General features: G+C 41.3%; 1 protein-coding gene across 1 annotated transcript in view; it reads left to right on the plus strand.

Moving 5' to 3' along the window:
* Positions 1-4,700: 4,700 nt before the first annotated feature.
* GYPA (glycophorin A (MNS blood group)) overlaps positions 4,701-14,253 on the plus strand; it is a 38,742-nt gene continuing 29,189 nt past the window's right edge. Inside the window, exons 1-4 of the mRNA XM_028102243.2 lie at positions 4,701-4,858; positions 5,619-5,724; positions 9,254-9,386; positions 13,185-13,235. Coding sequence (XP_027958044.2) covers positions 4,701-4,858; positions 5,619-5,724; positions 9,254-9,386; positions 13,185-13,235 — 448 coding nt within the window. The remainder of the gene's footprint in view (positions 4,859-5,618; positions 5,725-9,253; positions 9,387-13,184; positions 13,236-14,253) is intronic.

Raw genomic sequence — 14,253 nt, forward strand, 5'->3', positions numbered from 1 at the left:
CAGGGCACAGAGAAGTCTCTATTTAAAGTGTCTTTACCTACCCCTGCATGTAACTAGGGAACAATGTCCTAATTTTAGTATTTGATCTGTCCCTGTCCTTCCAGACCATGCTAACTGACCTTTCATTGTATGGTCTAGTATAACAGGAGGGAATACAGTTTACAGAATATAAACTTGGGCCTTGGTGACAGACTGCTTGGATTCGAAACCTGACTCTACCACATGCTAGGGGAATGGTAGTTAATTCATAGACTCATGATGAGGATTAATATATTACTCACAAGAAGTAATTAAGACAATGCCTGATCCTTGGTGAGTATTCAATAGCTTTTCATTAATGTCATGGATTTGTCAGACAAAGCCAACAGATTAACAGTGTAATAGGTATCCTATGGTTTTATAACCTGAAAATAAATGCACTTTTTTGGGTTTGGCTGGCTCTGAGGGCCTATAGAACCTCACTTATATTTATTACTACAGCAAGACCCATAGTTTCTGTCCTCTGACTCCAAGAGTGCAGCCAAGAAAGACAAAATACAAGGGATATGGGGATGAATAATCCCAGACTTTTATAAAATACCACCAGTTTCTTTGGGTTAGTTTTTAAGTTTTAAATATTTTTTTAATTTATTTATTTGACAGAGAGAGAGACAGGAGAGAGGGAACACAAGCAGGGGGAGTGGGAGAGGGAGAAGCAGGCTTCCCGCCGAGCAGGGAGCCCGATTCAGGGCTCGATCCCAGGACCCTGGGATCATGACCCGAGCCGGAGGCAGACGCTTAACGACTGAGCCATCCAGGCACCCCAGTTTTTAAGTTTTGAAAACATTGGAAGTCTAGCACTAAAAATGACTCTTGGCTATTTGCTCATTGACATTTGAAACACGTGATCCAACTACTCCTCCAAATTCGGCGCACTGGGGAAAAAGGTGAGAACAGCATCAGGAACATTCTGCTGTTGGCATCATAATCCTCTGCAGATATGAGAGGTAACAGGGAGTTACACAGTCACAGAGAGGGAATCTTTTCTTTCCCTGGGGGAATTCGCCTATCTGTTGATTTCTTCCAGGGGAACATTAGTAGGTTGAAAGCAGAAAGACACTATAAGGGGGAAAACTGTCAGACCCTTTGGTGGTTAATCAGGGCTGGCATAACAGATTGGGAACTAGAGGAGCCCCACCTCAAAGCCTGTTTCTCCCGTAGGACACTTGCTGAATTCCAGAATGGCACAGTAGTCTGGGAACTAAACTGGAAAAACAGAACAAACTCCTGCCAGAGGGCAGAGCCTCCAACAAACCATAGGGAATCTCTTCCTCAGGACATCTTCATTAAACCTGTATGGATGGGAAGCTAGAAAGCTAAGGTCAATGTCCTACAGAAAAAACAAAAATGTATTAGGCATGCAAAGAGGTAGGAAAATGTACCCCAAAATCATTATTTTTAAAAGCAAAAGCTGATGGCCGTACAACAAAGTGAATGCACTTAAGTTCAAGTGTAAGCTTAAAAATTGTTAAAATGAGGGACACCTGAGTGGCTCAGTCGGTTAAGCGGCTGCCTTCGGTCCAGGTCATAATCCCAGGGTCCTGGGATCGAGTCCCACATCGGGCTTCTTGCTCAGCAGGGAGCCTGCTTCTCCCTCCCTCTCCCTCTGCTTGTGCTCTCTCTGTCAAATAAATAAAATCTTTAAAAAAAAATCTTAAAAAAATTGTTAAAATGATAAATTTTATGTTACACGTGTTTTGCCATAATAATTAATAACTAAGATAAGAGCTGAACTACCGCTGTCCCAATTTTAGAGTCAGCAGACAAGAACATTAGAATAACTATGAGTAGTTATGTTCAAGAAATCAAAGTAAAAGGTGCATAGAATAAATGAAACAGGTAGAATTTTAACTGTGAATTGGGGCCTATAGAAAGAATCAAATGCACATTCTGAATTAAAAATGCAATATCAGAATCAAAGAACTCATGATATAGGTTATTTTTTAAAAGATCTTATTTATTCATTTTAGAGAGAGGGTGAGAAGCCACAAGTGGGGAGAAGGGCAGAGGGGGCAGGAGAGAGAATCCCAAGCAGACTTCCTGCTGAGCGTGGAGCTGGTCTTGGGGCTCGATCTCACAAGCCTGAGACCATGACCTGAGCCAAAATCAAGACTCAGATGCTTAACTGACTGAGCCACCCAGGCACCTCTCATGATATAGACTTAACAGCAGGCTAGACGTAGCAGATGACAGGATTATTAAAGTTCATCAGATAATATCCAAACTAAAGCACAGTAAGAAAAAAAGCAAAGGAAAAAATATGTAAAATGAGTAATAGTTAAAAAATCTAATGTATATGTATCCAAAATCCCAGAGGGGAAAGTGAGAGACAATATTTGAATGGATACACAAACAATGAATCATGGAACACTACATCAAAAACTAATGATGTAGTGTATGGTGATTAACGTAATAAAACAAACAAATAAACAAACAAACAAGAAAATATTTGAAGGGATAATGGTCGAGATGTTCCAAAACTGTTAAAAATATCAATTCACAAATTTAAGAAGCTCAGATTCCCCTTGCCCCAATTACACGCAGACATATCATAACCACAGTCCTAAAAATCTAAGACAAAGGGAAAATCTTCAAAGCAGCCGGAAGACAAAAGCACACATTACCCTCAATGAAGGAACGATAAATTGGGAATAGGTGATCTTTTCCATAAGGGGTGAGGAGTCAGTTGGATAATCACAGTGATAGAAAAGAAAGGTCTCCTCAGCAACCTGACTGAATCTCTTGGACTTTATGCTAAGCAGGGAAAAATCCAGACAGGAGAGAGTTCAAAATATGTCGTTTGATTTATATGAAGTTCAAGAATTGACAAAACCCATCAATGGTGTTAGAAGTCAGAGTAGTGTCTACCTCAGTGCGGCAGGATAGAGACTGGGAAGGAGAAAGAGAGAAATCACTGGGAATGTTCTATATCCTCATCTGAGAGGTGGTTTCACATACACATACATGTGTATGTATGTATGTATGTGTGTGTATATATAACTGATCTATCCAATTGCACACTTAAAATTTGTGTATGCTACATCTCAATAAAAAAATAAGGAATTACTATATATTTGTCTTTCATCTTTTGTTGATGCACTTCCCCCAGTATTTCTTTATGTAGAGAATGAGGGCCAAATTCATGTACCCAAAGGTAAAGGGCAGAGTGAATTGACATCCTAGACATTGAAAAGCGCAGATGTGAACATTTGTGTGTGTGTCCTTAGAATTTCAGTTTTGCAAACCACCGCAGTGCTGTCAATTCCAGACCCTTATTTATGCTGTTTTCTTTGCCTAAAATGTGCTTTCTTCTCCCTTGACCTGGTTATTCATCCTCTTTGTCTATTTGCTTGCTCTGGAAAGTCTTTCCAGAACCTGATGTTTGAGTTAGGAGCCTCCAGTTTAAAATAATTTATTATTGAAGTATAATTTACATACAATGCTCTATTAGTTTCAGGTGCACAACATATTGATTTGACAACTCTATACATTACCCAGTGCTCACCATAATAAGTATAGTCACCATCTGTCACCATACGTTAATACAATACATTTTTTAGGTCTTATTTATTTATTTGAGAGAGAGAGGGAGAGAGAGAGAGAGTGCACGTGTTGGGGGAGGGGCAGAGGGACAAGCCAACTCCCTGCTGAGCACTGAGCCCGACTCAGGGCTTGATCCCACAACCCTGAGATCATGACCTGAGTTGAAATCAAGAGTCGGATACTTAGACTGAGCCACCCAGGCGCCCCTGTCATTACAGTATTATTGACTCTATTTCCTATGTTGTACTTTTCATCTCTGTGACTTACTTATTCTATAACTGGATGTTTGCCCATCGAAAACCTTCATTTTGAGTTTGGAGCCTCTCTTTGTGCTCCCATGGTGCCCTTTGCCTACAATTATATAACTCTGGCACTCCAGAATGCAATTGCCTTCTTACTTGTTTGTCCCCCACATTAAGCTGCAAGTTCCTGAAGAGGAACATGAGTTACTAAAGGTTGGATCTCTGGCACTCGATACAATGCCTGATGGGTATTCTCTAATCATTTGTTGAATGATCAAAAGGGTGCAGAACAAACCGGACATTTGAGCTTTCATGGAAAGGTCATGCCTGATACCTGAGTCCAGTAGGATAGCACAGTGGAATTCGAGCCAACCTGGAGCACTCTTTCACTGATGACTCTTCATGTTGGCATGTGAATTTCTGACTTCTTGCACGTTTACTCAGCACGCCTCCAACATGCAGCACATCACTGTATGATTGTAAAGAAAGGAAATGGGGACCTGGGTTAAATCTCAGCCCTAAAAGGCCTCAAACAGGTCTCCCACTATCTAAATTGGATTTACAAATTCAAATGCAGAACGGAGCTGGGCAGAGAGTATAAATGGATGCAGTCGATTATATCATTGCTCTCTATTATCCACTGCTCTTCCTGAAAGTGAGTTATATAGCCTCACCATTATCGTATGACTTGCAGGACTTCCCTTTGGAGGAAGTATACTTCCTCGCCCCACTGATGTCAGCTTGACTTGTAATTTGCTTTGGCCAATAAACTGTGAGCAAAAATGGCATGTCCCGTGTCTGAGCAGAAGCGTTAAAAGCCATTGCCCTGTTGGGCCATTTTTCTCTTTCACCTGCAACAAGAACAGCAGATTCTAAATGGGGGCTGCTCCCTCAGTCTGGATCCTAGAAGCCCTAGCCTTTCCACAGACAAAACGTAACGTGAGCGGGAAAGGAACCAGTGCTGTTGAAGACACTGAGGCTTTGAGGTTCCTCCCGATTATAACGCAGTCTGAGCTGACTGCTGCAAGCATCAGGTGCAGGACTTGGCTAACTCCAGAAAGGCTACCTGACCCAAGGACAGCCAATCCTCCCTCAGCTCCAGGGGATCCTGGCTATGTGGGAATGCAAAGCTCACTCTTGCTGAATCCTCCTGACCTTTAAGAGGGGCCAAACTTTTAATTAAATCCCCTCGTAATAAATGCCTGATATGGACAATACATACCTCATTTTTATTAAAATATTAAAAATATAAGTAAATCATTTCCTGATTTTTAATTAAAATACACCTCCTTCTAGATATTGGCAACTAGATCAACATGCTTAAAAAGACACTTAGAGGGGCACCTGGGTGGCTCAGTCATTAAGCGTCGGCCCTCGGCTCAGGTCATGGTCCCAGGGTCCTGGAATCAAGCCCCGCATGGGGCTCCCTGCTCCGCGGGAAGACTGCCTCTGCCTCTTCTATTCCCCCTACTTGTGTTCCCTCTCTCGCTGTGTCTCTCTCTGTCAAATAAATAAATAGAATCTTAAAAAAAAAAAAAAGATACTTGGAGCCCAATCAAATTAAGGGATACATTTGCGATCTCTTATCGACCCCTCCATTTTCTCATGTATAAAATAAGGATAACACAGGTATCCCTCGCTTTTTGAAAGTTCGTGTTGCACCACTCTGCTTTAACGAAGGACCTACATTAAAACCTGTTTCCAGTAATCAAAAGAAATCCGAAGAGGATTTTCGCTTTTAGGAAAAAAAGACGAGAAGTGAAAATAGCGTTCAGTGTGTTTGGCGGCTGACAGCTGTGACGGCTGCACAAACCGGAGCTGCGAGAGCGTCCACAAGCTCCTTCCTCGGGAACTACACTCAGCATCTCAGCGTCAAGCCTTCACAGCCTCGAGCTTGTCTGTGAGCACCTGTGCTTTATCTCCATTTATTTTGTGCCTCCTTTAGTAAGATGTGTCCTAAGGTATTAGAAAAGCCGAAGAGAGGGTTTTTGGAAGGGTTCTGGAAACGCTCGGATATGTTTCTATATAAATTAACAGTAACCACTTCTTTGCTTTATGCCATTTGGCCTATGAAAAGTTGCACGAGAAAGTTCTACTTTTGGTTAGCAGGGGAAACCTGTATCTGTTCTGTCTCTCTAATAGGGTTATTTTGAGCACCAGATTTGTCATATTTGTGTTTATTTTAATTTTGAAATGCTAAGATAACAAAAGAAAGTCAAGGCAAAGCAGGCTGCGGCTTCCTAGGGTGAAGCCACTGTATCAACTTCCCCACGTCTCCCCTCCTCTTGGGTTCTCCGCGCAAAGCACCCACAGTAGACTTCTCCACAGGTGGATCAGACTAGCATGCAACCATCTCGAGGCATAGTCTGGTCTTGAAACAGTTGGGACATTAGTAATTGGCAAAAAGGGACACTTCCCCTTGGGGAAACAAGTTGGAACTAGGTTGGTAGATCCAAATAGACTTTCCTCCTCTGCCACATTGTAATTCATCCTTCTTCTGGACTAGTGACAATCAAGAAAAAATAGCCCAAAGACCACGAAATTGAGATAAGGTTTCTATGTTTGATGAAACGTCTCAAAAGTACTTGTTTTACTTTAGGCATAGACCCAAAATTCTCAAAAGGTATACAAATTTGTCTGACACATGTGCACGATGCATCTCACAGGTGGGGTTTTATGGTGATCTGGAATATATGTTTCAGTAAGAATATAAAGAAGTTGGGGGAGATGCGTGGAAGGGAGAAGTGAAATCTGATGTACATTTTTTTCTGCTGTGTTTTCAGGGCTCACATTTTTCCTTCCATTATGCAGACGTGCCACTAGAGGTCACTGTGCAGTTCTACTTCCACGCACCCTGTGTGTAATGCGGGGGCTCACCTCCAGTTTCTACGCTGAGAACCCTACAGGTTTTGCCTGTCTTTCATCAGGCCAGGTAGGGTCAACATGTCTTGCCTGAAGGAAACTACAGAGCCATACTTGACCCAAGGTCAATTCCCGCTCCCCACCTTAGTAAGAACTAACTAGCCCTTCCCGGTGACCAAGAGCAAAGCATCCATTTCTTTCCTGTGGCCTGATGTTCTTTGCTGTGGCAGTTGCCTATGTGGTCTGGTGGCCAACACTGACGACAATTTACTGACTGCCCCTCAGCGTCGGTAGGGTATTCTGCCAGATGCTGGAGGTAGAACAAGGGAGACAAGACTTACCAATACAACGAAATAATCATGCAGGAAAACAAATGAACTAGCTTAAGTGTTGCAGGAGTTCCAAGAGTGGTTAATGAAGTGATTCGCCAGGAAAGCAGGAGGTCACATTAAGAAGAGTGTTCTCAGAGGCCAGTCAATCCAGGCTGAAGATGGTATAGATTTTAGACTGATTTTCCTTTTCTCCTTCTGCCTTAGCGAGAGACTTCCATGCAGCAGGTTAAGTAACCTGAAGCTACGATGTGACATGGGAGACGGGTGGATAGATAGCTAGACCCACCTCTACTCCCCAACATTGCCTAAGAGAAATTGCTTTCCTCTGCAGTGCAATATTCATTTGTCCTTCATTGATTTGACAAATATTTATTGTCAGTTGTGCCCCAAGCACTCAGTGGGAAGATGGCCACAGGCAGGGCATGCACACTTAGAACTCGTAGTCCAGCGAGGACACAAAGATGCAATGTGCAGTGCAATAGGGTAAGCCCTCTGATAAGAGGAGAACGGGGTACAAGTACAGAACAGGAACCCCTGATGAAGACTTAGGAAGTCAGGGAAGGCTTCCTGGAGGAAGTACTCTTAAATTGAGATCTTAAGCAGAATAGAAGTCGATCATGTAAGAAGAGAGTAAGTATGTTCCAGGCAGAGGTAACAAACACAGAAGAAAAAAAAAACAGGATTTTATTCTTGTATATACAGTTTTGGATCTTGCCATTTTCCATTTTTATCTTGAGTCTCCATATGTACTGTTTTTGAAAACATGATTTGATTTGATTTTCTGAAAATGTCATTTTAATAGCTGCCTAGTAATCCAGTGTGAGGATAGTGACTATTTACTTATTTTCAAAGGGAAATTGCATTTTTAAGGCTCATGCTAATTGTTCTCACCTTAGAAATATGAAATCGTGTGGAATAATCTTATTGCTCATATTAATATCCAAAATAAATCTCCTTTACTCGACTGTCTGCTAAAAACAATTTCTGCAACCCAACCTGATACCCAGCCATAGCAAATACTAAATTTAAGCAAGCTATTGGTTTCCTAAATATTGATTACATTTAACTATGTGTAAATTTTGCTATAACTGCTTTGCATGAATTGGTAGGACCTTCAGAGGGGCTCTAGGATTCTGAGGCTTTATCGTTCTTGCGCTGTCCCTCAGAGTCCCCCTCTGTGTCCCTCAGTCTTAGTCCCCCTTCAAGCTTACATCTCAGTGCCCGCTCTGTCCCTCAGAACCCCCTGTCTGGGATGTTAGCTGACCTTTATCTCCATCTTTTCCCCAGTAAAAGATTTTTTTTTCTCTCTGTGGCTCCATTCCCTGAAGGTGCAAACCATTAGTTTCATGAATAGCTTTTTAAACCACATTTTGGGTAAAAATTTACATATAATTTATTTGACAAATTCCTGACTTAGCAAGTTGATTTTCTGGGGCAAGCAGGAAAGATACTCACGGCTCTAACAGGAAGATTTAAGTAGAATACCCAAATCGCCTTCTTTTGAGCTGTTTCAGATCTAATTCTTATTGTTTCATTTTCTGCCTCCCTTTAAAATGGACCTTCCTCAGATGGCCATACCCCTCACTTTAACCTGCTTTACAACAAGGTTTTGGGGTCATCTGCTTTTGTTTTTGCGTGTTTGCATGATTGTCCTGGCACACACTTGTGCTTGCTTAGGCGAGGCATGTTTTGGAGAGGAACGACACCCTGACTGCCACCATGTGGGCTCTAGCTGTTGCATTGAAACTCTGGTTTGAACTGAAATTTTCTTGTATCTCATGTATTCTCAGATCACTGTGTGACTTGTCATGAGTGTGAGAGTTCTTTCAAAACCTCAGAGCACTCAATGGCAATGTAAGTGCTCCAATACATTCAGTTCACATGTAAGAAGTCACTTTTATCTGGGCCCGCAAAGATCTCTACATGAAACCTGAGAAGGTCTCTAGCTCCCTAAGAGCAACCCCAGACTAGCTCAGGGCCCCCATCTCAGGCCTTCAAGGCCCAATTAGGCAGCTCCTGAAGACCATCACTGCCTTGCAATGCCCACTTAATTTATGCCAAGTAAATTTAACATGTAGCAGCCAGTTCCCTGCAGTGAAGATTTTACTTAACACTCTAATAATGCCAGTTGAGCAGCTATCCATGCATCTTTACTGACAGATGTTTGACAAATTTGCATAATTTAAAATGCCTCCCAGGCCTATCAACTGGTGCCTCAAAAAGTGTGTCTGAAAGATAACAGCACCCGGGCGGGAGCCACGGTCCGCCACACCAGTCCGTCTTTGGTGGTTTCCCAGCACTGACTATCGAGAGCCAGCTCATGATCTCAGGATGTACGAAAAAATAGTAATTATATTACTACTCTCGGGTAAGTGGATTTTTTTAGCATGATGCTGTTATATTGGATATTAAATTTCATAGATTAAAATATAAACTGCCTGCTCTAAGTTCTATCTTACTTAAACGAATAAATGAATGAATAGTATCTCAGATGGTGGGTGGATTTTTATTGGAACTGAGCTGGCAAGGCGGAAGGAATTGGATTAAGGTGCTCAGGTGCTCGGTAGTTGTGGCGGGATCACAATTTTCCAGTATGAGAAGCATGCTTCAGTTCTAAGCCTAGCTACAGTGAAAAGAATTGTATCAAATACTATAAGAAATATCTCCATGTGAATAAATTTGTTGCCTTCTTTGTGTTTAACTTCTAAATTAAAGAACCACGAATGAAGGTGGATATTCGGTCCTCAGTTTTCAAAAAAGCTTTCTGAAAAAATTCTAATTTCCTCCTTCTGCCGCCAATAGAGTATAAGCTACAGCATGAACTCTGAATTCATGGAGGAGTTGTTTCCCTCTCTGTGGTCTGTTACTGAGGTACGATGGAGGAAGAAGAAAATCTGGCTTAGGTATTATGTGGTTTGTAGAGAAATGAAAATGTCAAAATCAATTCATTAAGATAAAGAAATAACATGGAGTATTATTTATTTTTATTTATTTTATGATTTTTAAAGATTTTATTTATTTATTTCAAAGAGAGAAATAGTGAGAGAGAGAACGAGAGGGGAGGAGAGGGAGAAGCAGGACCCCCCCTGAGCAGGGAGCCCAACACGGGGCTCGATCCCAGGACCCTGGGATCATGATCTGGGTGGAAGGCAGGTGCATAACTGACTGATCCACACAGGCATCCCCTTTTTTTTTTTTTAATTTTTTTATTTTGAGAGAGAGAGAGAGCAGGGAGGGGCAGGGGGAGAGGGAGAGAGAATCCCAAGCATGCTCCATGCTCAGCGCTGAGCCCAATGCAGGGCTCGATCTCATGACCATAAGATGGAGTATTATTAAGTTGTATTAAATTAGCAATATTTTTGGCCTCTTCCTGAGAGTGGTATGGTTAATGCCTTCTCAAGTGCAGTGTCTATGTGTTAGAAATACTAGTGCCCAGCACAGAAAAAGAAGCAGGCAGTTACCTGAAATGTATTTAACCCCCAGACATTACTCTGACTCAAATTGGAGCACAGCTCAAGGAGCTACTGGGCACTCTGTAGGAGAGAGGGAAGGGATCCAGCATTTTATAACATATATTAGGAGATAAGATAGTGTAATGGTTAAAATGCAGGCATGAGAAACAGAACTAGGCTCAAACCTGCTTCCACATCAGAAAGGCTGGGGAATATCAAGGCAACGTACCCTCTCTTTGCCTCGGTGTCTTCATCTTTAAAATGTCTACAATGTTGGTACCTGCCTCCCAGGAATGAAATAAGGACTAAACAAAGGAATAGCAAATTAATAAATAATTTAGCTATGATAGTAATTATTGACTAGGGAGCAAACCTGGATATGTGACGATGATTTCTGAGAAGTCGGAATACGGGAAAATTACAGGAAAACAGAACACTAACAGAATTGCTCTAATTTTTTTCAAGTAGCAAAGTATAAAGACAGCTTGAAGAAGAGAAAACAAGCAGAGGGGATGTGGTATAACATTTAAATATATTCCAGTACTTCTACAGTTATTACACAGAAGGGAGAAAAGGTATTCTTTGTGTTATTCAGAGGCGGAAGGGGGCCTACTCAATCCAACTAGACGCATTACCCATTTTTTTTTTTTTTTTTTTTTTTTTTTGCAGTGGGGGTGGTGTGGGATATTTGGAAAAGGTTCCTGGAAAAGAAATAAATTCTTTGTATCTACACCTGCTCAAGCAATAGTGTACTAAGGCCTTCAATGAAAACTTCATGAGAGATCAAGGCCACGTGACTCCAAAGGCCCCCTGGGCCCTCAGTGCCAATGCTGCTACCATCTTGACCTTTTCTGAAACCCTCTGAAGAAACTCTGTGGACATGACTACTTTACAGAATAATAGAAAGGTGTCTGAGCAGGATCCTGCCCCCCACCCCCGCCACCCCTCAGCAGTTGAAGTGGAGAAATCTGGAAAGTGTGAGGCTGGTTAAACATCTTTGGCTAGGGAGAACAAAAAGATTATTTTTCTTTCCCTAGAAATCTTAAGGGTAAAACCAATATTTCTAATTCTAAATTTATCAGATGTCATCCTCTAAATAGAGAGTAAGTTCTCTTGAAATTATCTGATTCCTGGCCCCGGAATTCATGTGGTCTTTCGGCACTTACGTGCCAGGGGCTGGACACTGAGGCCACAGCAGTAAGATCAGTGAGCTCCTGGGGAGGAGCCACTCGGGGTGGGTGGGGGCAGACAGTGGGAGGGAACACCAACATTAAACCGAATAAGTGAACTACTAACGAAAGAACAGTGGCAAATAACACAAAGAAAATTAAACCAGGAAAGGTGATGAACATAATGCAGCGGGCTGATTTACAAAAGAGTAGCAGGAAATTTTTCTCTGAGTAAGTAACATTTATGCCGAGAAGTGAACCACGAAAAAAAGCCAGCTTGAGAAATCTTGGGGCAAGGCATTGAAGGTAGGGGGAAGAGCAAGGGCAGAAGCTCTGACACAGGAGAAAACTTAGTGTGTTCAAAGCTTTTCTTTGAAAATCTGATTCGGATGCTAAGAAGGAATTTGAGAATAGAGTATTGCAACACTCCGACCAGCAAATGATGTCATAAACCACGACCCTCTTAAAATCTCCTGATTTTACTTTAAAATTTATGCAAAATTTGTATTCTAGGCCACAATATACCGATTTCATTGGAAGAACCAAAGGCTCAGGTATTATGGCTGTTTTATTCCTTAGTGTATCTCCAGAATCGAGCACAGCTCTTCACATGTAGTAGGATATTGGTTGAATCAACAAGGAAGCAAGTAAAGGGAGGGAGGTGGGAGAAGAAAAGAAGGAATATTTGTTTTCGGTTGTTGAGACAAAATGAGAGCTCCGTGTAGATAAACCCTGATACCCTGAGCATCTTACTACATACATCTGTAGGTATATCAGTTTGAAAAGCACATGCTTAGAATGACTAAGTGAAGAAACAAGGCATCTCCTTCTTCTTCGGTGATCCCAGAGAGTCTTTCCGCCCATGTAGAAGTTATAGGAAAGCGTTCCGAGCTGGGTTTCAGGGACCACTTCAATTTCTTCAAAGTAAAACCTGCGTCTTTACTTACGCATCCCACACATTGCGAGGGGCAAAGTAAGCACTTAATAAATAGTAGCTGCAGAAATGACAAATGACCCAAATTTTGCTGCAGACTAATTTAACTGTGGAGACTCTATCCATCCTCCGTTTCCTTGTGTCTATTGAATAAAACACGGAATAAATAGTACCTAGAATCCCTTCCATCTCTAAACTTCAGTGACTTCTCAAAGCTCAGTCTGAGATGACCTGTAGTGTAGTCCCCAAACTTATGAATCTCATTAGCTTGGAGTGAAATTGGGTTTTTAGGAAGAAATGGACACCCGCTATGAATGCCTGGGGAAGGATCCCCAAGAGAGGGGGAAGGAGAGATGGTATTTGAAAACTGACACACATTCGGGGTGCCTGTGTGGCATAGTTCGTTAGGTGTCCAACTCTTGGTTTTGGCTTATTTATTTATCAAAAAATAAATCTAAAAAAACCTGACATATTAATTTTAAATTGGGAAGCCAGACTTAACATTCTTTTGATGAATTTTTTTTACTTTGGTTTCTAGAGGATTATTGAATACACCTATGAACCAATTTAGGAGGCACATTTTAAGTGATTTCCCCAACTTGTCTTTATAGGTTATATTTCTACTCAAAATGTCTCTGAAACCACAGCTCATGAATTACCAAGTAAGTTACCAACAAAAGCAGATGGGTAATAGATTTCCAGCCATTGTCATCATTTCTGCATATTTAATAAGTACCTGTCTGTGTGGTCTTCCGTGATACACGACCTAGATGGAAACTAAAGCAACAGTCCTGAGAAGAAACATCCCAGGGTTATCTCCAGGTGTTGGCATTGTAGGTGACCTTTTTTCTTGTTTTTTGATGCTTTTTAAATTTTCTGCAAGGAGAATCAGTAAGATGTAATTAGGAAAAGTTAAAAAAATGTAAAAGCAAACTGAACAAATCTCTGCTTTCTAAGAAGGCTCTATCATGAAGCAATGCTGACAAATATTAACAGGAAAACCAAGATCCTGGTAGATGCATTTCATTGTGGTTATTACTACTCAAATAAACTTGGTTACAATGTCTGGTGAAACTGATTTCAGGGATCTGGTAGAGGAAAAAAAAAAGCAAGAATTGTTGGTGAACAGATGAGATAAACCATCATTAATAATTTTCCCATTTTCCATTTTTATAGGGTTTGTTTCTGTTATGATACACAACTCATACACATCTGTTATGATGCACAACTCTGTTATGATGCACAGCCCCAAGCTGCCAACTGCCACATTCTAGCAGCTAAGAGTATCAGAAAAGTGGCAGCATATAGAATCTTAGGATGCTTTATTCACTGAAACACTTCTACCACATCATGGGAGTCAGGGAGTGTTCTGGCCCAGGCCTGTCTCAGAAAAGTAAGTGACTCTAAAAACATCATAAGCCCCAAATCATAAAACATTGTACATTCTTCTCTCCGTTCCCGAGCATGATACCAGCCCCCCAAAGCAAAGGTGTAAGAGGAGAGGTCTCAGGACCAAATTTAAGGGGGCACCAAAACCTTAAGTCATCAAGATAAATACTTTAATGAAATATTTTTTAAAACTCAAGATTAATTCAAAAAAATCAATGGTGAATAAAATATCATAATTCAAAATACAGCCGGGATCCCTCCGAGTCAGATCTGGGGGTGGAGTGAGGGCAG

The sequence above is a fragment of the Eumetopias jubatus genome, unplaced genomic scaffold, assembly GCF_037043125.1.
Source record: "Eumetopias jubatus isolate StellerSeaLion01/CBP00866 unplaced genomic scaffold, mEumJub1_p1.0 scaffold_2, whole genome shotgun sequence".
NCBI lineage: Eukaryota > Metazoa > Chordata > Mammalia > Carnivora > Otariidae > Eumetopias > Eumetopias jubatus.